General features: G+C 39.1%; 1 protein-coding gene across 2 annotated transcripts in view; it reads right to left on the reverse strand.

The window, feature by feature from the left end:
• Positions 1 to 25,198, reverse strand: part of LOC108572313 (venom dipeptidyl peptidase 4-like) — a 321,177-nt gene that overhangs the window by 277,450 nt on the left and 18,529 nt on the right. Inside the window, exon 1 of one of the 2 annotated variants that reach the window (XM_017934525.1) lies at positions 14,213 to 14,390. The exons of the other annotated variant lie outside the window; for it this stretch is intronic. Coding sequence (XP_017790014.1) covers positions 14,213 to 14,242 — 30 coding nt within the window. The 5' untranslated portion in view covers positions 14,243 to 14,390. Of the gene's footprint in view, positions 1 to 14,212; positions 14,391 to 25,198 lie in introns of those variants that run through there. 2 annotated transcript variants of the gene reach the window in all.

Genomic DNA, 25,198 nt, shown 5'->3' on the forward strand with positions numbered 1-25,198 from the left:
AGGAAGGATGACGATCTGAGAGGAAGGAAGGAAGAAATGCAGTCAAATCCACGTTGCAGAGCTTAGCTGTTTAATCAGCGAACAGTGAGTTACAAAAATGGGTTTTTTTTCTGGTGATTTGGTTTAGTAGTTAGTTGTGTTGTATATTGCCAGCTGAAATATGAGCTGGCTGCCCCAAATTAAACCGTCTCAGTAGTGTTTCGCAATTAAAAATCGGTTTTCGGAATATATACGAGAATTTTTGAATTTTAGTAAATACTAGAGTCGTTGTATTGAGTATTATAATAGCTTCATCCCTAGTTCGCTTTATATTGAATATTTTTACGCGTTTAATCGATACCCTCCTTCAAATTTACTTGCGTTAGAGATTCGGGAAAGATATCAATTCGCGGTTTATTCTTTTGCTTTATATACATCGTGTTTATTTCATATCTCTTTTCTTTTTTTTACGTTTATTCTATTTAAAGTTAACTTCATTCTAAAAATCGAGAATAATATAATATCGCGGTTTCCCCTCTTAAATAAATCGCGTTTCGAAATACTTTTCGCGTCGTCCATTCCACAGTGACTCACATTTTGTGAGTCTGTGAGTCTTGGGAAATCAACGACGAGGAACTGGAATGATTTGCGGAAGGATGACGATCTGAGAGGATGGAAGGAGGCAATGCAGCCAAATCTACGTTGCAGAGCCCAGCTGCTTAATCTGCGAATTGTGAGTGAATTTTTTGAGGGTTTGGTGGTTGGTTATATATGTGTGTGCATGTGCATGTCGAAGCTGAACTACCAAGAGGTCCGCAGAAGAACTGGATGGACTCTACTGCACTAATGGTGCAAACGCCCTCCCATTATTAGAGTATCGAAGTAGTATACCGCGTTAATTCAATTTAGAGTCAATTTTCCCATTTACTTTCGATCGATACGAGAATTTATCACGTCGCGTCGCGTTTGATAAATAGCTTCGTCCCTTTTTCCATTTTTGCGTTTCTTTTCTCTTTTCTTTTTTGAATTTTTGCTAAATGTCCCAACTAAAATCATCTACAGGAAAATATGGAGGATAATAAAAATTCGCGGTTTCGAGTACTAAACAAAATCCCTGAAAATGAAAATAAATCGCGATTCGTACTCCACTTTTCGCGCGTCACCCTTTCACAGCTTTCCAAGTCTGGTGGGTCTTGGGCATTGGCTTTGAGTCTTTCAATCTATCATTGTGGGCCACTGGTGGGATGAAAATTCAAGGCTGAGGGGAATTGCAAAAGTTTCATGGGTCTGAGAGAAGCTTCCAAGTGAATTGTGGGTCAAAATCGAAGGCTGGGAGGACTGAAATGGGTCACTAAGGGTATCTCAAAGGTTACGAATGGTGAGTCGTATGAATTATTTATCTTGTCGATCTAATTTATATTTTGTTTCAGTGTTCCAGCGAAATTTTGTTAAATTGTAATAAATTCGCGGTTTTCCTTACTAAATAAAATGAAAATAAATTGCCTGGGCGTTCTTGATCGTAGAGATCAGTTCTCAAAGCCTATTGTTGCCAATTCTGACGAGATTTAATTAGGTCAGAGGTTTAATTAGCTATTCCATTGCTACGATTTCATATAAGAAAGATATCCTAACAAGTTATCCTCCTATTCCAATTTAATAATATACTTTTCTTACAGAACTTCGATACTATGATTTTAAATATGAAAATAAAATATAAATAATAATGATATCCTAACAATTTATCCTCCTATTGCAATTTAATAATATACTTTTCTTACAGAGCTTCATTGTATGTTTGAAAAATGTACCTTTTTATCGCATGTTAGCTTTAATTAATTCTAAGATCGAAAACTGTACCAAGTATGAAGTGAGCGTGAACGAGTGTCTTCGTAAGTAGAAAGTAGTTCGTAAGATAAAATAAGTTAGCATAAGACAATAGAAAATATTCTATTCATCCGCCGATGGACGTCGTGGGACGCGTGCGTTTTAACTTTAAAACAACTAATTCCAAGATAGAAAAATTGTACTGAATACCATGTGCGCGCTCTCTTACAGAGATACGCGACTCATTCGTAGCATAATTAATAAAATACCATCTACATTTTCAACATCTTATTAAGGAAGAGTACGAAATTTTTAGAGTTTAAATATTGCATTGGGAATGAGAAAATGATTAGAGTTGCGATTTAAAGTGAAATACAAGACACTCTTTTTGATAAAAGTATCTATTTCCTTTGCTACGAACGAGAATCGCGTATCTCTGAAGATAGAGAGCTGCCAGTAGGGCATGTGTTTTTGTCGGGTCCCTTGCGTAGTCACCTCCTCGTGGTGGGACCTGGTAATTGGTATCCTTTTCCAAAGAAAATTCTCACTTTTGCAAAAGGATACCAAGCTAAGAACTACGCGTACCCGTCGACACTCTCATTCTCACACACAGTTGAAAGTTTGAACTTTAAGTAGTTCGTAAGATAAAGTAAGTTAATTCTAAGATAGAAAATTGAACACTATGTGCGCGTTTCTTAATAAAATACCTTGAAAAATTATTCAGATTCTAGGGTAGATATGAAAGTTCCATTTAACATCAAATTTTAACATCGATCTGTCAATAGCAAATTAGCAATCAATTACCTACGAAACACAAAGAAGAATTTCTTCAATTTTCTGACATAAAATTTCACAAGAAGTAGCAGTAAAGGAAGATAATAAGAAATGTTACAATAACAATAAAAAGTTACATTACGTGGTAAGATACTGTATCTCATCTTATATATTTTACTTTTCAAACATTTGTATCAGACTTTTCTGCGATTTTTCAATTGCATTACGCATTATTGCAATAATTTCTATCGTTACATTTAATTCTAATTGTTTAGCAGCTTTTCTGCTGCTATCGACCCTACATTTTACTGACACTTGTCGAATCGACCCTACATTTTCTTTTTTTTTACGTGGATGTAGGTTGACCCTACAGTTTACTGACACTTGTGGAATCGACCCTACATTTTTTTTTTTTTTTTTTACGTGGATGTAGGCCAACCCTACATTTTACTGACACTTGTCGAATCGACCCTACATTTTACTGACACTTGTGGAATCGACCCTACATTTTTTTTTTACGTGGAGGTAGACCGACTCTATGTGATAAACAATTGGCAACCAAACGGTGTATTTAATGTAATTTTTTAGCATTTTGCTTTTGTAATTCATCCAATGCGATATATTATGAAATGAAATTAATCACTCAATAAGTATTAACATTAGATTGTTTCCTCGATATGGCTATGGTGGTCATCAGTGACTAGAGTGCCTCAAATGTTTAGAATAATTAAAATAAAATAAATGTTGTCAACTAAAAATTTTTAAATCAATTTTAGTTGACAAAATTTTAAGTCAATTTTTCTAAATTGATAGCGAAAGCTCCACTGTCTTCGTGTGCAAAGTAACAATTAAATTACAAAACTGATTCAATATTAATATTTCTATCACAACTTCGATCGTTCAACTTTGAAACACCCTGTAGACAGAGCCGCGAAATTTCTCAAGATCGCACCGTTTTATCGTACTCTTTATTACACCTTGGTTCCGGCACGATTTCATTTTCCTTCGCCACTCGTAAATTCTACGACGATCCATCGACCGTTTAAAAAATACCCATAATCCTCAGGGAAAATTGTTCGTGTGATTTATTACGGCGAACGAGTGTTCCGCTGATCGAGACAGGATAAAGATTGAACACAGGGACGTAACGGCAATACGTCCACGTATCTCGCGATAAAAGTTTCAAAAGCAAGGGATCTAGCCTGGCGTAAGGACGTTTCCGCGTTTCACGCGAAAGCGTACTTGAATATCTAGATTTATGGAACACGGCAGAAGGAGGAATAGTCAGGTGAGAGTCTCCCTTGGTGGCTTACTCGCGAACAAGCAGTCATCTAGAAGAGTATCCAGGAACGTGACGAATTCTCACGGAATCAGGAATCCTCTGGTGACGCAAGGATCGAACAACTTTCCTCGTCGTCCGTTAAAATAAAATTAATTCCACGAAGCGTGACGAATTCTTGGGGAAATCAAAAGTTCCTCCTCCACTCTGACGAGATATAAAAGGATTATCGTTAATTTCGAGGGATGTAAAATTAATCTCACTCGAGGAACATTCGCTACTGATGAAGAAGATCGAAGAATTTTCAGGGGATTAAAAAATTCTTCGGTAAATAAAGTCGAAGAATTTCTTGCTACCTTTTTCATGGTAAGAGTAAGATTAATTTTAAGCCATAAAAGATTTAATTTGAACCTCAATTTTGTCAAAACGGCAATTTGCCGCGCAGGAGAGTGAAGAAGAAGAGAATCCTCCGTGGTTCAATCTTCCATCCAGCCCAATATTCTTCCTCGACGTTAATTTGTCAAGGAAGGCGTAATACGTACGTACAGCAGCAATAACATAAAGTGTCGTGTCCCGGGCTCTTATAGCTAACTTTCGGATGAAGTACGTTAAGTACAGGTGCACAGTTCTGTGAAATGTTTAATTTTCTCCCTGGAACGGTTATTCTGTGCTATATCCGAAGATATTCAACTTGCGAATAAACTGACGCTCGAGGAACGCCATCAGCATTGATCATCGTGCACATGAGACAGCATAAACTTCTTACGACCGTAATTAAAAAATCATAAGCCTCGTCTAAGGGAGAAAAATAAAGGATATACGTGCAAAATTTCAAAATTCCAATTCTCAAATCCCAAATTTTAAGTTTTCAAGTTTCAAGCATATTTTTCCTCAAATCCCACATCTCAAGTTTCAAGCTCCACTTTTTCCCTTCAAATCCCACATCTCAAGTTTCAAGCTTCACTTTTTCCCCTCAAATCCCACATCTCAAGTTTCAAGCTCCACTTTTTCCCTTCAAATCCCACATCTCAAGTTTCAAACTCCACTTTTTCCCCTCAAATCCCACATCTCAAGTTTCAAGCTCCACTTTTTTTCCACAGATCCCACATCTTAAGTTTCAAGTTGGAATTTTTTTCATTTCGAGAGGCTATTAATGACGATCGTTCGTAGTCTGGCGTGGATCACCGCGCATATGAGCCTATATAACCTCTTCACAACCGTAATGGAGGATTCGCTCCCGTCCTCCCTCGATAAGAGCGATAAGAAATATACGGGTGAAACGTGAGGTAATATCTCGACGAGTCTTATCGCAGCAGAGCCGCCCTTTGGATTCCATATTCTTGGGGAAAAGTAACAGCTCCGATGTGTCCTTAACGGTGCAACTTAAACGAGCCTCAACAGCGTGCTTATAAGCCTCTTTTATCAAAATTAAATTTGCTTCCCTATAGACTCATCCATTCCCGTGCAAAGCCCATTACAGCGAACGAATGAGGTAGGGCTCTCTCATTAAGGAATTTCATTTAACGAAATAATTATTTTTAGAGGGAACTTTATGTATGTGTCACGGCAGCATGCTCCTCCAGTAAAGAGTTACACGATATTGAACGCTCTTTGTTTTCAGTATCCACGAGTGGGATGTTTTACACTTGTACAGCACTAACGAGTTTTGTATATAAGTATTTTCGATAACAACGTGATTCTATTAACACGCTGACTGCCACGCCGAAATCACATGTTTTGCTCAGGACGCCACGAAAGTACTTTTATTATTCTAAGCATATAATGGCAAAATAATAATAAATATAGTTATATAAGGCAACATTCTTACCCATGGAGCGTTTATCTTTCTGGTGGTCACGGGTGACCATCGTGGGCGCCTTGGTGCAGTCGATGACACTTGATAACTATTTTGGAATATTTATTTACACCAGGGCCATCAAATACATCTATCCGAAGAAAATTGCGACATGAGATGCAAAAAAAGGAAGGGCCAGCATACCTGGTGCGAAAATTATGCACAGAATGTTATCAAAAAAATTTTGCAAGTTTTAGAACAAAGATTGCTAAAAATCGGACCGAAAAGGTTACCACATACTGCCCAGATTGTATTGATCAGCCGCATCTACGTTTGATAGATAGACCGGTAGATAGAAGATTAGATAAAAATTAATCTCTCATTTTTGATCTTCTAATAAAAATTTTTAATCGTCGAATAGTGCACATGTTATTTCAAAGTATTCTCTAATCAGCGATGATGTTCAAAATTCATTAACTGTCAACGTTCGTTCAACTTTTACAATTATAAACATTTGAAGCACTCCGGTCACCGATGACCACCGTGGCGCTACAGGAGAAATAATCTGCGGTCACATACATATGACCACCGTGGCAGTCAACGTGTTAATATTGTAACAGCACTGGTTCTATTGAATCACTTGCAAGAGAAACACTTAATGGAACCGTGGGAAATGGAGATTTTTAAAGGATGCTTGGAACCATTGCTAGGATGAGTACTAAATAGGTGTGAATGATCTAGATTATATGTCGGAGAAAATTTGGAATTTAAATACCGCGAATCGTGAGTATAATAAAGTAGATTAGCAAAGAGATTTTTACAGAATTATTCTACACTAATATTCCAAAAAATTGTCCGAGATTACCAGGTTTATTTCCACTGATTCAAGATAATTCTTACAAGCCCGTTTATTTCTATTTTGCACCAACATTAAATACCACATCTCTCTGAACGTTTATCCACCTCAGAAGTCTCGAAAACACTTCGAGAAGAAACAAAGAAAAATAGTCCGGTGTTCGTAAGGAAAGAGGTGATCCGCGAAAAGTGTATAAACGAGGACCAACGGTCCTGGTGTAATTTCATTTATCCAAATTGATGAAACTACTACTACTACATTCTCCACCAGGGAAAAGCTTGAAGAAAATCGAGCGGTTAACGGTTCGATACGCGGGCACAGCCTCTCCGCCGCCACCTTTAAAGTGGTTCCGACCATTTTTTCTGATTTACGCGAGCACCGCGGTCCGGACCGTAGAGATTTATTGGGCCGTCGCATAAAAGCGTAACGGGATTCGAATACGCAAGAAAGGAGACATAATTTTCCGGCGAACAATTACTTTGTTACGCGGTGCCCGCGCGATGATATACGAAAAAATATACGAGCTCAACCCGGAAGAAGCGAACGATTTCCGGCGCGATGAACGATCAACGGGAACGTTCTCTCGTTTTTTTTTTTTTTTTATCGCCCTGCTTGATTGTTTTTTAATCTCTGCTCTGAATGACAGATGAACCGGTAGACAATCCTTTGAATTATTTAACGATACAAGGATACAGTCTCGTTTATTAACCTCTTAAATTCGTTTCACCTCACGAACAGAAATTGAAAAAATTATAATTAATTACTTGGGTTCACCTTTTAAACAGAAATTTAATCTCTCTAGTGTATAATTAGAAATGAGGAAAAATAATTGAATTACTTCGTTCAAATATGATGTCTTTTATATTTAATACAGGAAAAATGGTAGAATTGAAAATGAATAAATTTTCAATAAATAAATCATCGTGTTCTATTTGTTGATGAATCAATGACGAGTTAAACACTTCTTCCTCAGTTAACAGGTTAATGGACAAAGGTGAAGTCACGAGTAATGTCGTTTTTTCTACTTCTTTCACGTTGCATTGCAACTTGCATTTGTAATGTACCGATTTACACGAATACTAATTCAGCATTTACATAAGGATGTCGTTAGTCATTTGTCCATTTGGTTATATCTCTAAAGTGAAGTTAAGTATTACCGTCGAAGAAAATTAGTGTTACGAAAGAGCATTTAAAGCATTAGAAAAGGTTTAAGGTTATACATAATAATTGCAGTTATATGTGATAGTGAAGTTTCGAACGTTAAAAAATGTAAGAGTTGGTTCGAAAAATTAAAAAATTCAAATTTTGATCTCAATTCAGCCGAAATTTTAAGATGTACCTGCACAAAAAGAACATAACGTATGACTTAACGCGACATAATTTAATTCAGAATTACATCTGATGTACCTTGAGCTTTGATATTTATAGATTGACCCATATGTCTGCTAACATGCCACAGAAACGATTTATTTGTAAAGATGCATGTTGCATAAGGTAACATAGACTGAGATTCGAATGTGTGAAGTTTCGACATTGTGATATCGACATGTTTCTCGCGAAATTTCACCAAGGAAAATACCTTTGTTTTCGTTGGTAGGAGTGGTTCTTAATTCGACGCGTGACGCGATTCCGACGTTGTCGAACGCGATTCTGGCGCTATTGACGTGTGTTGATTCGCGATTTTTCTTCCAGTTCCAAGTCGAAAGACATTATTCACGTATTTTTACTAACGTATTGTATTCGAACAATTTATAACCGGAAATACATCTGCTCGATCAATACGTGTTCGAGAATAGGTGATAATAGGTATCGACGTTAATGGAGTGTTATTTCTGCTATTGTTTAAAAAAGAAAAAAGAAGAAATATATATATCCGTTTACGCGGATTGACCGTTCCGCGTTGATTCTTTTTACGCGGATAAATATCGCGTAAATAGTGTCTGCTTGTACGAAAGTGTGGTGATCCGACTCCCGGTTTTTCGCAATTTTACGACCTTCCATAAAAGGAAACGACTTTGTTGGCAGCTCGTTGAACTCGTCTTAACGTACACTATCATATCATGTATAAAAAAATATTGTATTCCATTTAAAAAAATTAAACTGACGTTCACACCACATAACGTCTCCCTCCATACCAAACAACTTTTGTTAAAACATCTTTTTCCTAACATCACTATCTCAAGAAATATTTCACTGTATTGAGATAAAACAGACACCCTGTATATATGTATATAGTATCGGGGCCTCCATACCCAAATAGGAAACCTCGAAGGACAATAGGGAGGGAGTGGTTGGCGTAGCACGCAAAGCCGAAGGTCCCCGGGTTCGATTCCCGTTTGGGTCCCTCAATATTTTTCCGTCATCGATTCCTACAAATGGGGGCTCGTCCGGGATGGAGGCATCTACGGCTGCACGAAGTCCCCAGGCGCTGTGAGATGAAAACATCTCGAGGGTTGCACGTCTCCCAAAAATGCGTTGTTTCGGCTGCGTGCCACTGTGTGGGGGAGTGTGCCCGAAAGTGTCGAGTTTGTGTTGCACTGAGTAACGTCTCCCTCCATACCAAACAACTTTTGTTAAAACATTTTTTTCCTAACATCACTATCTCAAGAGATATTTCACTGTATTGAGATAAAACAGACACCCTGTATATATGTATATAGTATCGGGGCCTCCATGCCCAAATAGGAAACCTCGAAGGGACAATACAGAGGGAGGAGCGGTTGGCGTAGCACGCAAAGTCCCGGGTTCGATTCCTGTTTGGGTCCCTCAATATTTTTCCGTCATCGATTCCTACAAATGGGGGCTCGTCCGGGATGGAGTGTAGCGCGCAAAGCCGAAGGTCTCCGGGTTCGATTCCCGTTTGGGTCCCTCAATATTTTTCCGTCATCGATTCCTACAAATGGGGGCTCGTCTGTGATGGAGGCATCTACGGCTGCACGAAGTCCCCAGGCGCTGTGAGATGAAAACATCTCGAGGGTTGCACGTCTCCCAAAAATGCGTTGTTTCGGCTGCGTGCCACTGTGTGGGGGAGTGTGCCCGAAAGTGTCGAGTTTGTGTTGCACTGAGGACACTCGAGGGCGAATGTCAATTCAGGATGGCCGAGTGTAGTATCGGGGCCTCCATGCCCAAATAGGAAACCTCGAAGGGAGAATAGGGAGGGAGTGGTTGGCGTAACGCGCAAAGTCCCGGGTTCTATTCCCGTTGGGATCCCTCAATATTTTTCCCTAGGTTCCTACATATATATATAAGTATGTGTGTGTGTGTAAATGCTAAGAGCTTACACACAGTGAAGAGAAAGTAAATAACGGTGAGCCCGATACGCGCGCATCATTATGAATGAACTCGAAGTTACTGTAATTACAGGATTTTAATTGGACTTGCAACTGCGAAAGTTGTAGCGCAACCGGGGGGGCCACTGGCTCCAGTCCGCAAATCAATTTCATTAAAACACTCCCAATTACATAAAAATGTCACTTGAATAAACCCGCATCCTAACGCGAAGACCTCCAGCAACCTCGGTAATTTCAACCGTTCCGGATTTTTAACAGCTTTCGTAATAAAAACGTGGTAAAACGTTGGCAAGCAGCTAAAGCGTGAAACTCGAGAGAATTTCAATAACTGAAGCATTATACAGGTGTCAGAATATTTCTCGTAATATTCGAATATACAGAAATTTAGGTGTTTAGGAATTCGGGAAGCCAAGAGTTCGAGTACTTGAAAATTCAGATGCCCGAGAATTCGCGCGCTTAGAAATTAATACGGAAGCGCTTAATACGGGAAAAAAATTAATTCAGAGAACAGTATAGGTTTATGGAACATGAGAACTTTCACAAAATATATTTCGCTCGATCCTCGAACGAACACGGTTACAAAAGCAACAAAACGTGTTCCCTACAATTTCTCCAGGCGAATTTCGTGCCCGAAAGGTCACCAGGGTTCAGGCGGCGTGGGTTCTGGACTCACGTATCGCCGTGAAACCGGCGTATTAAGAACAGCTAAGTAGGTGCTTGGGTATTCACCATCGGGAAGAGAGAAGAGAAAGGATGCAATTAAGTACCTATGCCTATCTTCCAGTGAAAGCCAGCCAAGCGAACGAAGATGCGGAGAGATGTGCTCACCCTTCGGAGATTAATGCCCCTTTCCCACCAGAGGCGAATCGGGTCATTCAACCGGTCGCATTGTGGAGGTTCCGTTTGCGAATGTTCGAGCTCCTCGATTAGTAATTGCTTCTGAATGTCTCGCCTAGTCACGGTGAATCGATCATTTTCTCCCGGCGAAATTGTGTCGGGATTCAAAATTCAACAGAGGAACAGAATTTCATATCCCACTTTTTTTTTTTTTTCTTCTTTCTTTTTCATGTAACAGAACGACGATCGACTAATCGAACCTTTCACACGATACCAGTGTGAAACATCGAGATGTCTTCGTCACGTTTTGGAACAGTAATTACGCTATTTGCAAATATTGATTCACTGGCTGCATTAATTATTCGCTAAACTAATAATACCAACGGGAATCCTATCGGCGATTAATAATTTTCGAATAATCAGAAAACGTTATGAACATACACATAGCCTCTGATAACTAATTATCGAATAATATAATATACAAATTATAGTAATATTCTACGTGCAACGAAATGTAACGCAATTTTATGCGCATTGCTATTTCTATGATTGTGAACGGTGGTTTACACCTAAATACTCGTGAAGAAATGAAATAGTCTGTGGGATTTTCTGTAAGGCTATCAATAGAACGATAATCGCAGAACAGGATAATAACTTGCACCGAGAAAAAATAGCAATACCAATCAAACTATTAGAAAACCATTAATTCGCGTCAGTTAATGTACGAAGTTGTGCTTACATATGCAGGATGATTCACCCAACTTGACGACCTGAAATTGTTCGTAAACTATTCGCTGTACGAAACAGCGTATGAAGCAAAAGTTGCATTACTTCAAAGGGAACATATGTTACAATAATTGTCTTTTTCTAATAATTGTTTTTATACATAAAGTCTAGAATGTCACCAGAATTTTTTTTAAATAGAACACCCTGTATTGAGTAAATAAATATTGAGGTGTAATATGTCTAAAATGAGTATTTATCGAGATATTTACGATAGAAGTTCTATTCTATTGAAATCGAATTTACACAAAAACACGCAGAAGTATATTTCTCTGCCCGTAAATTTCTTTCCGGGAAGAAATATAAGGTGTTCCGTTTAAAAAACATCATGGTGACCTTCGAAACTTTATGTATAAAAACAATGTAGAAAAAAACAATTATTGTAACATATGTCCCCCTTGAAATCATGCAACTTTTGCTTCATACGCTATTCCGTACGGCGAATAGTTCACAAGCAATTTCAGGTCGTCAGATTAGGTGATTCACCCTGTATGTACTTACACATGTGCTGACGAAGTGGATATCATCGAATCGAATGCCTCTAAAGTCAACCTTTGTCATCTTCCTTTTGCATATTTTCCGCAGAGATAGCATCGAGGAACAATGGAAGGATGGATTACGACAACGTTGCTCGATGCACCGACGTTCAAAGGCGCCGTATGCGCGTACCAACCTTGGCTACTTTCACATAAGCGCGTTGCCTAATGCACAAATTCGACCCTGACGTACGCGACCGGTTCCAGATGCAACTCTTCGACCAGTTCTCCAATGTCATTGCGCAATCATTTGCTCCAATTTGCGATTAAACGCCATGAAAATCTTATTAAAAATTCATTGCGATTTTTCAACATTTTTTAAATAAAGCATGAAAGGGAAAAATAAAACTCAAATAAAATGTAAAAAGTAAAAATAAAATTTTAATGAAATTTGAAAAAAATAAAAATTCAATTCAAAACACTGTTACACTTAAATATACCATTTTCAGTAATAAAAACACGTTTAATTGCATTAAAAACTAATCGGACAATTTCTCAATTTTCAAGACAATTTCCAGAATTCTGTATACACGTCGTTACTGCTTCGCATTTCGGGGTAATTCGCGCGCGTTTCATTCAACGGGCATTATTCCACGTAATTAGCAATCTTGCTTCTTCGTCGCTCTCTAATACAATCGAAAGCCGGGACAATTTCGCGAGGACCTATATTTCACGAATTACCGAAACCGACACGATCGCCGCTCGTAACGAAGCAATTTCGAAAAAACGGAATAGCGTATTCGAAACAGCGACGGGGTACGATTTTTAAGGTGGCCATCCGTAAACAATGGAAAACGCGGTGCTTTTTTGCGCGCTACGATTGTAAATCGAAATGTCAATAGCGTGAAAACGCGATTCGAACCCAAAGGCGCGTTTCACGAGCCACGTCATTATTAATTGAGTTTACACGCGATCGGGACGCGCACGGCTCTCGCAGGAATGAAGGCAACGTTTTCACGTCACGCGTATTTTCCCCATTCACGTTTACGGCTCGTTCCCATGTAATCGTTTCATTGGAATCGTGTCAAGGGTGTGAAAAGCATCGTTTATTAACCGAATGTACACCGGTTTTATTTAAAACGCGCTCCAAGTTTTTAATTTGTTAATTAAACGACAATACAGATTTCACGTTGAAGTGAAAAAAAGTTATTCGTAGCTTAGAAATGATTCTAATAAAGTGCACGAAGTTTGAAGACGAAATGATATAAAAAGTTTGGGTTTTAGTTGTTTAAAGGGACTTAAGCTACGCCATTTTGTTCCTTTGCGACTCGAGTTTTGAATAACTCGAATAAGTGAGACAAAAAAATTAAACTTGTGAATTAATCTGAGAGGTTAAGTTTGTTGTTGAAGGGAATATTATGCGGCTCTGTTTTGCGGATTTTTATATTGTTCATAGAATGCAGGGGTTACAGGTTAATTTAAGCACGAGGAAATCATTGTGGACTAGAATTAAGCGATTTACTGAGAAAATGAAAAAATTCAGCTTCGATGAATTTATAGAAAGTAAAGAAAAATACAATCGTATTCAGTTCATACGAGATTCAATCAAGGTGGCTTTTCACACGAACGACTTTACGAATCGTGCGCAGATCCACGAATTATTTTCGTTCATGATTCAGCTGCGCAGGCAAAGGTTAAAAAAAAATTTCGACACGCGAGCTTCGAGCAAATAAATTATTTACACTTCGATAAGAAATAATCGCGCAGCTCGTTTCCTTATCGGGCAAATTTTCAATTCTTTTTCTACACGTCTTAACGATTGTTCAATTCGATCAGAGCGTCGAAGAGCGCGCGACCGCGCATGCGTACCAGCGTGATATAAAGTTCATACGCACCATATGAAAGCGAGATTCAAATTTCTCGTGTAATTATCACACGATACATATGTTTCAATTGATCTACAATCTCCCTCTATGAGCATCTAATGAAGCAACCATTTGTGTAATTTAAGATGGTTCGCAACGTTATATTGTTTAATGAAAAGCCGTCTCGAATTACGTTCACTTGCCTCAGTCACAACAAAAATGTCCGACTTGCAACACCATCACTGACCGAACGAACCAAAACATTCTCCTTCTCACTCATGAGACATAAAAAACCCTCAAACATGCACTTTGGAAAAATGTAAACGCACAACCTCGGTCACTTACTCCATCAAGCACAAATTCAACCTATATAATAACAGATTTTATTGTACCTAACAAGGTGAACTGACAAGAGAATTCTCTCGTGTAGAAAGTAAGAAAAGTGAACGCTCACGTGTCGGAAATATCGGACTGGGAACGGCATCCACAATGATATCGGTTAACCCGGCTCGGTGTAGATGATGTTCCTTTCCTGGAGAACCGGATTCTCCGGATGAATCGATCCACGATTGATTTCCACGCAGTTGAGAAAGAAAATCTGGCGATCGAGTATACACGCGCGTATGATCACTCGTCCGTACGTCGCGCGACTCCTTCCTTCTGTCTTTCTCACGCGAGCGGCTATTCGGGTCTGGCTCGGTTGCGTTCGGCTTTCTTCGGCCCCCGTGGAGACTGTCGCGCCTGAGACTCGTGAAAGGAGAAGTTTCACCGCGTTGTAATATTATTGTTACTACCTGTATCTTGTCCATTTCCTGGCAGTAAATTTTGATCGAGATTCGAGAGACTGAAATCAGCATCATTGACCAGTTCTGGTCAAACGTTCCACCGATCATTGTTCCGTTTCGCGGCGTTTGTCCCTGCGGTCGGCATTGTTGCTACGTTTCTGCCGATTGAAGCCCGTTCTCGCAGGGCATAGATGACACACGCGCTAGTGACAATAGGCACCGAAACGCGCAATTAAAATGCACGGGGGTGGGTTAATGGATATACCAATCACTTAAAAAGTGATTCGTCCATTTTATTCTTATCACTTTAAATATTATATTTACCTAAGCCACAATTTTCAATATTAATCTCTATACACATTAGTATCAAATAAAAAATCTAACCCGATACATCTCGAGCAGTACTATTCCAGCAACCCTCCACCATAATAAAACTTGAAATCGCGCAGGAATATAGTGGCCCGGCAAATGAAGCGTGCGGCGTGGAATTTTAATTTTGCCCGCGAAATTAAGAATATCTACGAGCCCAAAAAAGAAATGAAACATAAAACTGAGGATCATTTTTCCTACGGAAAGAAACGAAAATACATGTTCCGACGTGTTTTCAAATGTTACACAACCGAACGACGCAACCGCGGCTTTTTACGATCTTATCTCGACTATTAGCGAGAACAAAATGCACAGTGTAATTAATATCTTCTCTCCTGAACGCTCGAGACAGCTGTTTGCTCTTTTCGTGACGAAGTATTCACCTTGAAACGGCAAGAATCCGAAGGAAAGATTCGTGTAAACTAGGTCGACTATGGACGGAATTTTGCGAATCAACTTCGCCTCGCGTCTTCCCCTTTTGTCTCGCGATGCTTCTGTCTGGAGAAGTATTTCGAAAAGTTCGCGGGCGCGCGCCGATGGCCGAGCATTTACCCGCGACGCGTTTTATCACTGCGACATAACCGCACCTCTCCTCCCCACTCCACGCTCTTGCTCTTTTCTCGCGCGAAAATTACATGGACAAAAAAACTCTTGAAAAAGTTCCAACCCCCGGAATATTTGAATAGAATAAAAAGGTACGCGATTGCCATTTTCCCAGTCGGCGTTTTCCAGCGGTGAAACGTAGGAATGAATGTTTCAAACGGATTCCGTTTCGACGGAGTTACAACGTGGCGCCGTTTGAAGCGGCGTCACCGCTTTTACCTCACACAGTTTAAAAGTTTTTTTTTTTCCGAATGACGATCTCGTTTTCTCTTTCTCTCTCGGTGAGACGACGACGGTAAATCCGGTAACTATTAACAAGCGCTTTTATATCCGCCGTGCACGCCTGTTAGAAATACGTACACAGAGATAGAGACAAGTGAGGATATTAATATATGTTAGTAACTTCGCATTGTCGTGAGTCGCTGCGTCTCGTTCCAGTTTTGTACGCACGTTATTAAATATGAATAACCAATCTGGAACTGTATTCCTCCCGCACATGAGACATTTTCCACCCTCGTGTTGCTTTCCTTACGTTTCCTGTCTTTCTATACGGGCTGTTCGTTAGAAAGGAACTGTTTGTTTCGTTTAAGGTAGTTTGGAACTCAATATTAATATAACATTTGATGAAACGTGATTCGCGAACTTATTACCTTATCATTTTGTCCCGCTAGGACAATTTCACGTTTAAACTTACATTTGTAAATTCTGAAAGAGGTATTCAATATACAGAGTGTGGAAAATGCACATTTTGCTGTTGCCTGGGAAGAAATCGCGACGAACCCTCGGTTTGGCGGATTATCATCATAAACTTGTTCAATTCCACTTGGCCGCCAGACCGAGGTACCGGTCCTCTCGCGCGTACCGCACACCCCGTGGAGAGGTCACGTGCGCGGTGGAAAGTCACGCGGGAAAAACCCAAAAATGGGGGTTTTCTAATGGGGTTTAAATTTTAAAGTTGTAAAAAAACTGAAGTCTCGAAAGCAATGTGACATTAACACTATAGTGAAGGAAAAACTTTGTGGAAATCTAAATTGCAACAACCTGCTAACAGTAAAAAATCATATACGCAATTATCGTAAATAAAGGAAAAATTATTTTCATTATGAACACCCTGTGTAACTGCAGCGATGAAACGTGACACGTAATGGTTGAAACCTTGGTGGGGGCATAGGCAACCCTCCTCTTGTGCAATAATTATGCAAGAACTGTTAAACGCAGCAGCGGGAATTGTTTTCCACTTGAAATAAAATTCCTGAAGGCGAATAAACCAAAAAAAAAAGCACTAGAATTTCTGAAACGTTTCACCGAAATTCCACGAGTGTACGAGATTGTTTCCAGCGGTACTTTCGGAACACTGTTCATTTTCTCCTGTTGCTGAAATTTTTTTTCCAAACAAGCGGAGAAACGCAACGAGGGAAGTTCTTGTTAACGCGAGTCGAATCGAACACAACGGAAACAAAGTGACGGGGTAGAGGGGGGATGATTTTTTTTTTTACCGTGCATTTAAGTAACAAAGCAGACGGGAGGGGTAGGGAGAGGTGGCATGCACGCGTGTAATCGAATCGAATCGGGGTGAAATGAGGCGGTGGAAAAAGAATCGCGTCGCTCGAATATCTTTACCCCGAAGGCAAATATTTTTATGAGGCGACCTTAGGACCCCATTTACGCTTAACAGAAACGGATAAATCGAATCGCAAGATGGGCCGACGTGCTCGCTTTTAAACGTTTCTCGGTTCGTATCCTGGCGAAACGGAATTATTTTCTCCTCTCTCTTCCCGTGTCCCTCCGACGTTTTACGCTATGGAAAATGTATACGTTTAACGATGAAACTGGAGCTATTCTGAATTTATCATCATTATCAGGTTTAATAATTTCGTGGAAACGCAACGTTCGCTAATTAATTTTGCGAGTGTAGGAATTTTTTTATGAACCATTTTTCCCCTCTTTGCTGCTAATTAAACGGGTTATTGAAATTCTCGTACGCAGAACGCGTGCACGTGACCATGTGCGAGGATAGAAAATATAGGTGACGCTTTTTGATTCGACACCCTCGCGACTGTAATATATTGAGATTGTTAGGGATTGGGTTTATGACACGGACGCCTGTTTACGCTATTTTTGAATGCGCCCCTTTTCTTCTTCGCGTTAATTCATTTTTCTTTCAAATTGCCCACGATGCCCAGGAAGCGTTTTATGGCCGCAGAAAAATAACTTTTCTGCGGGCCACATACCTTCCCGGTGTGCCCAGGAAGCGTTTTATGGCTGCAGAAAAATAACTTTACTGCGGGCCACATGCCTTCCCGGTGCCCAGTCGTCAACATTCAATAGACATAGACATGTGATAAAACCTCTCGCGTCTCCCTGACCGCCCAAAGTCCCGCTACGCGCGGGCTACCCTTGGGCCTCATACCGCCACCCTGCCAACTTGGAAATTCCAGGGTGGGCGGCATGCTCGCGGGCCAGGGAGGACCGTCCAAGAGGGTAGACCCGTCCTCATTGGCGGAAACCACCACCTTGTACCCGCACACCCATTTATAAATAAGCGCACCAACGCGGCAAAAACACAGATCGAAAAGGGAAAATGGACAAGTAGCACGTAACGAACGCACACCACATAGAATTGTCACTCTTCAACATAAAGCCTTTGTCTTACAACATATTAAAGTATGTTCTTCACACCAAGGACCACCGACAATCCTGCGCCACCACTCTCGAGCATACCGCTTGTTCGAAGCGCACGACGCAACAGAGATGCATGGAAGAGAATAATTCACTCTTCAGACTGATTCGACGTGATTTTCGTTCGAATCCTGTCGATAGGGGATACCTTGTGAAGTAAACGATATTTTGTACGGTGAAAGAAATAGTGGTACGGAAAACATCGAATTTTAACGAAGTAACTGGATCCAGAATAAAAATTAAAGAAAAATATATTCCGAACTTTTATTTACAAAATATTGAAGTTTCAAAATATTTGAATATTTTAAGTTTGAAATAAATACGTAAGATTTGAGCCTCTTCACTTTAAAGTGATTTGAGTGATTTGAAATTTTTAATTTGAGCCTCTTCATCCGAAAGCGATGAAACTCAAACTCGATTATCCTGAAAGGGATTCGAGAGGGTACGACCACTGCGTTATGCAGATCGGATCTCACGAAATTGTTCATACCAAATTTACTCCTATTCGTGGCGAATTACGACGTTGCAAACGGGGTTGCTTCAGGTTTGTCACGTCGTTTCAATTTCATTCGTTTACACGCGAATCGTTCAATCAAAATGTTATCGCTTCGATTCGAACCGATTTAATGCAAACGAGTTCCTGTGCGTCGATCTAACCGAATCGAGCGCGGCTGAAAAAGAAGGATTGAAATAGAAATGCCGCTCGTGTATACGCGAACGTTGCCCACGTTAGAGCAATTCCACGTCAAATCGCACACTTTTTGGCACTATGTCACCGATTTTTGGGGGATTTTTTGCAGACTGAGCACACTTATTTGTTAGGCATGAGAAACTAATTTGTTTTAAAATTTTAGTCTCCTACGTTGAACGATTCGTGAGATATTACATGTTCAAGTGTTGCAAAATGAGTAAACTAACTGATATCTCACTCTTTTACTTTCAATATTTCTGATTCACTAATTTTAAGAAATGCTAACTTGCTCTTGGAATGATTGTAGGTACTAAAATATTCATTATTATTAATATAAAGAAGAATATTCAACGTGGAAAATTTAATTTCAAGTTTGACGCTAAAATAAGCTTTTGAAAATGATCGAGCAATTTTAGGAAACCTACAGGAAAAACTAAAAATCATTGAAACTTTGAATTTTCGGCCACGATTGTCGCCATGGATTCTTATTAACCTAATTAATTTTTCCGTAATTATTTTATCTCGGTTGGTCGAGAATATTGTTTAAATGCGATGGAAGTTTACACGTGTTCTCGTAAATCTTAAAAATTCAAACAGAATAATAAGTAGACTATTACACACGGTAGCAACTTTAGTATTAAATAATTTCTAAATATTAGGTGATCCCATAAGTTCGTGCCGAAAGCGAAAAATATTTGAATGGAAATCCAAGGAAATATTATAGCGATGACATAATGGTTTTACCAAAAACAAAAAATAGAAAAGAGTTGTGGAATGAGAAGGTGCTTAAGTATTTTATTGGAAATGGGTTATGGAATTAAATAGTCTTTTATCTTTGTAATATACGATTTTATTTACGGTCTCAGAGGAAACGTCTTTACTCTATTGAATCTTCTGAAGGACTGTTTCTAGGCACCCAAAAGAAAGTTGGGGTCCCCTTATACCTAGAAACTGTTTACGTTATGGTATGGCATTGTGCAGTGAGTGACTCGAAGACGAACACCAGATGCATCTGGTGGAAGTCCCAGTGCCATTGTTTAAAATAACCCGGAGACATTTTTGTCCTCACTTGATTATTTCCATAGGGTGTTGTTAGAAATAATCCAACATATTTCTTTTATTAAATTTAAAGGTTCGATGAAACTATCGATCTAATTTATAAAATTCGACAGGAATTTGTGAGACGACCTAATACAATATTCGCAGAGAATATAACGGGACAGCAAAATGTATAAATTTATAATCGTTATGACATGTAAATAGAAATTTTGCAATTAGTGTGAAATAGAGAAAATATATAATAGCAATTATTTAATTGTGTACCAGAATGTTTGATGTTAATTAATAATTTTACAGTAAGTATTAATAATATTATTTCATGTAATTACAATGAAAAAATTCATAATTTTGTAACAAATGTTAATAATTAGGAATATTATGTGTTATTATAACTTCTAATATAAATTTTATAAGAAGGTAAATTATGATATTAAAACAAACAATCGCTGAATAAACTTTCTATTTGCATTAAACAATTATTTGACATAATAATTTTACCATACCGCGGCTATTTTTTCAGTCCATGACCGCAGGTAAACCTAATTTTTAATCCTTAAGAACTTAGTCTCACCACGAGAAAGTAATAAGATAATTAAAACTTAGTTATTTATTGAAATAAGTTGCAAAAGTGTATAAATGATAATACGGTAGTGTCGCAACAAATTGTTGGAAGTATAAATTTATAATAAAATTGTAACAATTAACAAATTATACTGCCTTATAACATTATAATAGAAACATGGAATACTGACATCTTTGCTGATGAATTTAAGAAGGGGGCATCGATAGATAGTTCTACACTGTACATCCCCCCATAAATTCAAATAATTTTCACCAGCAAAAAATAATTTATATTTCCAAAAGCTTGCATTAAGGGGTGTTATCCACATAACCCAGCGTTTCCATGGTGCAATTAGCATGTTCCACTTCGCCCGGAATTTCGAGGATTTTTCATAAACAACCGGATCTACCCTATTTAATGGTAATCTGTTCAGGTTGGCCTCGCTGGTACCTTTCACCGGTGGAACCGCTAATTACTTACAAGATTAATTCCCGACCAGTCAGACCGCGGATATTACTGGATTAAGTTGCTCTTTTACGTCATGTAACAGGCAGGAAGCCATTTTTCTTCCCTTGGTGTTCACGGCCGGACACGAAAGAAAGAAGCGGCAACCAGACCAGCCGCCACTAGCCGGGGAATTTATCGTGTTCTAACCTTGCAAACGACAATACGATTTCACCCTGGGGTTCAAAGTTAAATTGGCCTCAACATATTTCGCTCGTATGCTATTAGTTCCCCTGTAATCGTGCCGTTTCACTTCGAATCCCCTCGCCCACACCTCCATCTACACCCCCCGTTTACCCCGATTTATCCCCTCTATTCGATCACCCTCGACCTTTTTCTTCCCTCCATCATTCCTTCCTTCCTTTTTTTTTCTTTTTTTCGTTCTTCTTTGCTCTCTCTAACAACCGCTCGTTCCAGTTACCACTCTCGTTTCACTTTCAAGTTTTCGCGGAAAGTTCACCGCCAGCTTTTTTTCTCTTTTCTTTTCCCTCTCGATTTTTTCTTTCCTTCTTTTTTTATTATTATTATTACGTTAGAATTGGCCGATCAGTTCGTGGGAAGTTAAATGAGGACCCCGAGGGCGAAGAAGTGGCCAGAGTTTTACGAACAAGCTCACCTTTTCTCGCGGAAAAACGCTGAGACCGTTGGAATCTTTGAAAGCGATGCATATCGCACAGTGGTATCGCTCGCTGACTACGACAGAAGTTCGGAAAAGAAGAGAAAAGAAAGGAGGGAGGAAGATTGTAGTTGGGTTTTGTTCGGGAGATGGAAAAATTGAAATATATATTTGTTTGCAAGGAAAGGGGAGAAATTGTTTAAACGAAGGAAGAATCTAATTCTCTATTATTTTCTTTAGTTTATTCATTGGATACATTCAAAATTTTCATCTCCAATTCTTAAGTACGAGGTCTGTTCAAGAAATAACCGAACTTTTTTAATTACATGTCTATGGATCGTTGTAGCGACGAGCGGTTGGCAGCACTGCAATTGCCATAACCTTCCGCGTAACTGACTTTTTACAAATTGTTTGCATCTCGTTTAGTTTCCGAGTTATTGCTATTTGAGTGCAACGTGTTTCAGTGTTCGTGGCGATTTTCGCAATGTCCGATTTACGAGAGCAACGATGCAACGTGAAATTTTGCGTAAAACTGGGGAAAACATTGACGGAAACGTTTGAACTTTCGAGGCAAGCTTACGGAGGTGATACTTTTTCTCGTACGCAATGTTACGAATGGTTTACCAGACTTAAAAATGGTCGTCGATCAATCGAAGATGACCCTCGACCACGAAGGCCTTCGACTTCAACTGACGACACTCACATTCAGAAAATCAAAGATCTGGTGCGTGCAAACAGATCAAACAGTCAATTGTCAGTACTATGAAGGCGTTTTGAAAAAATTCGCAAAAAGAGACCACAGTTGTGGCGAGACAACTCATGGTTCCTTCACCATGACAATGCGCCTTGCCCACTCAGCCTTGTTAATTCGCCCAGTTTTGTGCCAAAAATCATATGACTGTACTCCCCCAGCCTCCCTACTCCCCAGACCTTGCTCCCTGCGACTTTTTCTTCTTTCCAAAATTAAAATCAGCGCTGAAAGGACGCCGTTTCGACTCAATTGATGACATTAAGAACAATTCGTCACTGGCATTGAAGGATATTCCAAAAGAAGCTTTCCAGGACTGCATGGTAAAGTGGAAACGCCGCTGGGACAAGTGTGTGAATAGAGGAGGGGAGTACTTTGTGTTAGATTTATCAGTCAGTTAGATATAACAAAAATTAATCTAACACCTTACTAGGAAGTATAGTTGGGGCCACGATATAGCGAGGTCGTAAATTAAACTCTGAAGAATCGGCACCGATTGATGTTGCGGCACTCAAGGCCGTGTGTTGCAGTCTGTTTGAGGGTTCCAACAATAAACGAATGGTAGCATATGATTTGGTACTTCAAGTAGAAAATGGTATTTCATTTACAAATGGAAAATATGTTAATATTAAAGCTACACAATCCTTTTGCATTTTCTATCTGCATCTTGTAACCGTACTTCCAAATGCGGCTTTTCCCAGAAGAAAAAAACCCTAAATTGTCCTAGCTGAACTCAATTTTCAGTAAATATATTAGAATCAGTTTGACTTTCGCTGGATACAAACCTGCATCCCACAACACAATCTTTTTGCACTTTCTATCTGTATATAACACGAGTAGATAAACTAAGATGCTAAAGACATCAATAAGACCTTTACCTGTAACCGTACTTCCAAAAGCGGCTTCCCCCAGAGGGAGAAACCCTAATTTGTCCTAGCTGCATGCAGTTTTCAGTAAGTATATTAGAATCAGTTGACTTTCGCTGGATACAAGAATTCTTCGTACGGTCCTGACAATGGTTTCAAGTACATATCTGCTCGTATCTCTGTCAATTTTCGGGTCCCGGCAGCTAAAACATGTTTACTTTGACGCTTAACCGATTTTACGACCTCGCTATATCGTGGCCCCGACTATACCTTTGTATACGTTCGGAGAAGTCCGTTTAGCCTTACCACCTCTGTTTAGTAAAGATCTAAATGTTTATGATACGTGACAAAAGGCCCTTAGGTCGCAAGCGGGGTCCTAGACAATATTAGGGCGTTGCGTAGGAGCAATTCTCAGTCCGTAGACAGTGCTCTTACCATCAAGTAGAAAAGCGAACCTTCCTTGTGTCCAATAAAAGTTTATAGTTTAAAATAAGGATTATTAATTATTTAACAACCAATAACTCCCATAATCCAACACTTTGAAGGAGACAAAGACCGATAAGTTGTATATTAAATAAAAAAGATTTTAAAAAAATAGTTCGGTTATTTTTTGAACAGACCTCGTACTTCTATACTTTGTTCTGTATGCATTTTAAATAGATAAGATTTTGGTACATTTATGCAAGATGTTCCGGTAACAGTGGTACAAATGGGTACGAGCTGATTCTTCGTGAAAAAATAAGCCGAAAATGTAGAGTGAAGTTTTTGCGTACGAGGTTTCGTTTTCGAGAACAAGAATTTTGAAAATCTATTCGGTACGTGTGTATTAACTGCAAGTTTCGACTTGCCGGATCTGTTTCTGCTCGCGCTTGTATTTATAAGCATGGGCAATGACATTATCTGCTTCCACTAAGTGCATTCTAGAGATAATAGAAGTAAATATTGAAGAACTAAAAGTGTTCACCCGCGTCCGCGACAAGACTTGCGGTGGGGGCCGAAATCTAGCAGAAGTAGTAAATCTCTGCTTAGTTGTTATCGCGCCGCGGATTTAGGCGATTCCCTACGACTTGTTACCGAGGTAAGGATGATTATGTCGAAGTGTATGAGTTGATACACTTCAATAACTATATTTGCAGGTGAACTTGAGCTGTAACAAAATAACAATTAAAGTGATTGACGCTAGACTGGTAATAATGGATGAGTGTGTGACGGGATACGGGGTGGAATCAGAGTTTCTACATCTCGTAAGGACGTGTATCCCGGAGTCCTAGGTGTGGTGTGGTTAGACTGTACTTTTTGAAGGATTGTTCACGACTAACTGGTTTAGACTCACTCTCTGAGAGTCTTCTGGATTATTCCTGATCGGCTGTCGGTACACCCAACTCTGTTTTTACACGGTTTTGATTTAACACGGTCTAGAAAAATAAATTCAATTTCCTTTTTACACATTTTCATTCGATATTTCGAGTGATGATAGTGATTTTGAACCAGTCTTACGCAAGCGAACGCGTATGATGCGAATAAAGTTATATTGTTTTCATCACTATCACTGTTTTCAATTTTTAATTCCTGAATTTCTGATCATTTTTAATTTACATATGGTACTTTTACTTTAAGAATTCAATTACATTTGTTTTTATAAAGTAAACTGTGCACGAATGCACATACAAATCAAATTTGGCTTTTTATAAAGACTCTTAATAAAGTTTTTTGTATGAATCCTTTTATTTTATCAGGGTGGATTGGAAAGTTCACGGACTAAGTATGAAGGATTGGAGCTAAGTGCTTGTAATTTTTACCCAATAATATGTAATTAATTGTGTACTAATGTATACAGTTTCGTGTCTCTGTCGTCATTTTTCTCCTTTTTAGAGCTAGTGAAGTAGAGGTATTTACAATAGATGGAGTAGAGATGGACAAAATTAGAAAACGAACAGCGATCCAGTACCTGAAGATAA

Source organism: Habropoda laboriosa, unplaced genomic scaffold (assembly GCF_001263275.1).
Source record: "Habropoda laboriosa isolate 0110345459 unplaced genomic scaffold, ASM126327v1 scaffold65, whole genome shotgun sequence".
Classification (NCBI taxonomy): domain Eukaryota; kingdom Metazoa; phylum Arthropoda; class Insecta; order Hymenoptera; family Apidae; genus Habropoda; species Habropoda laboriosa.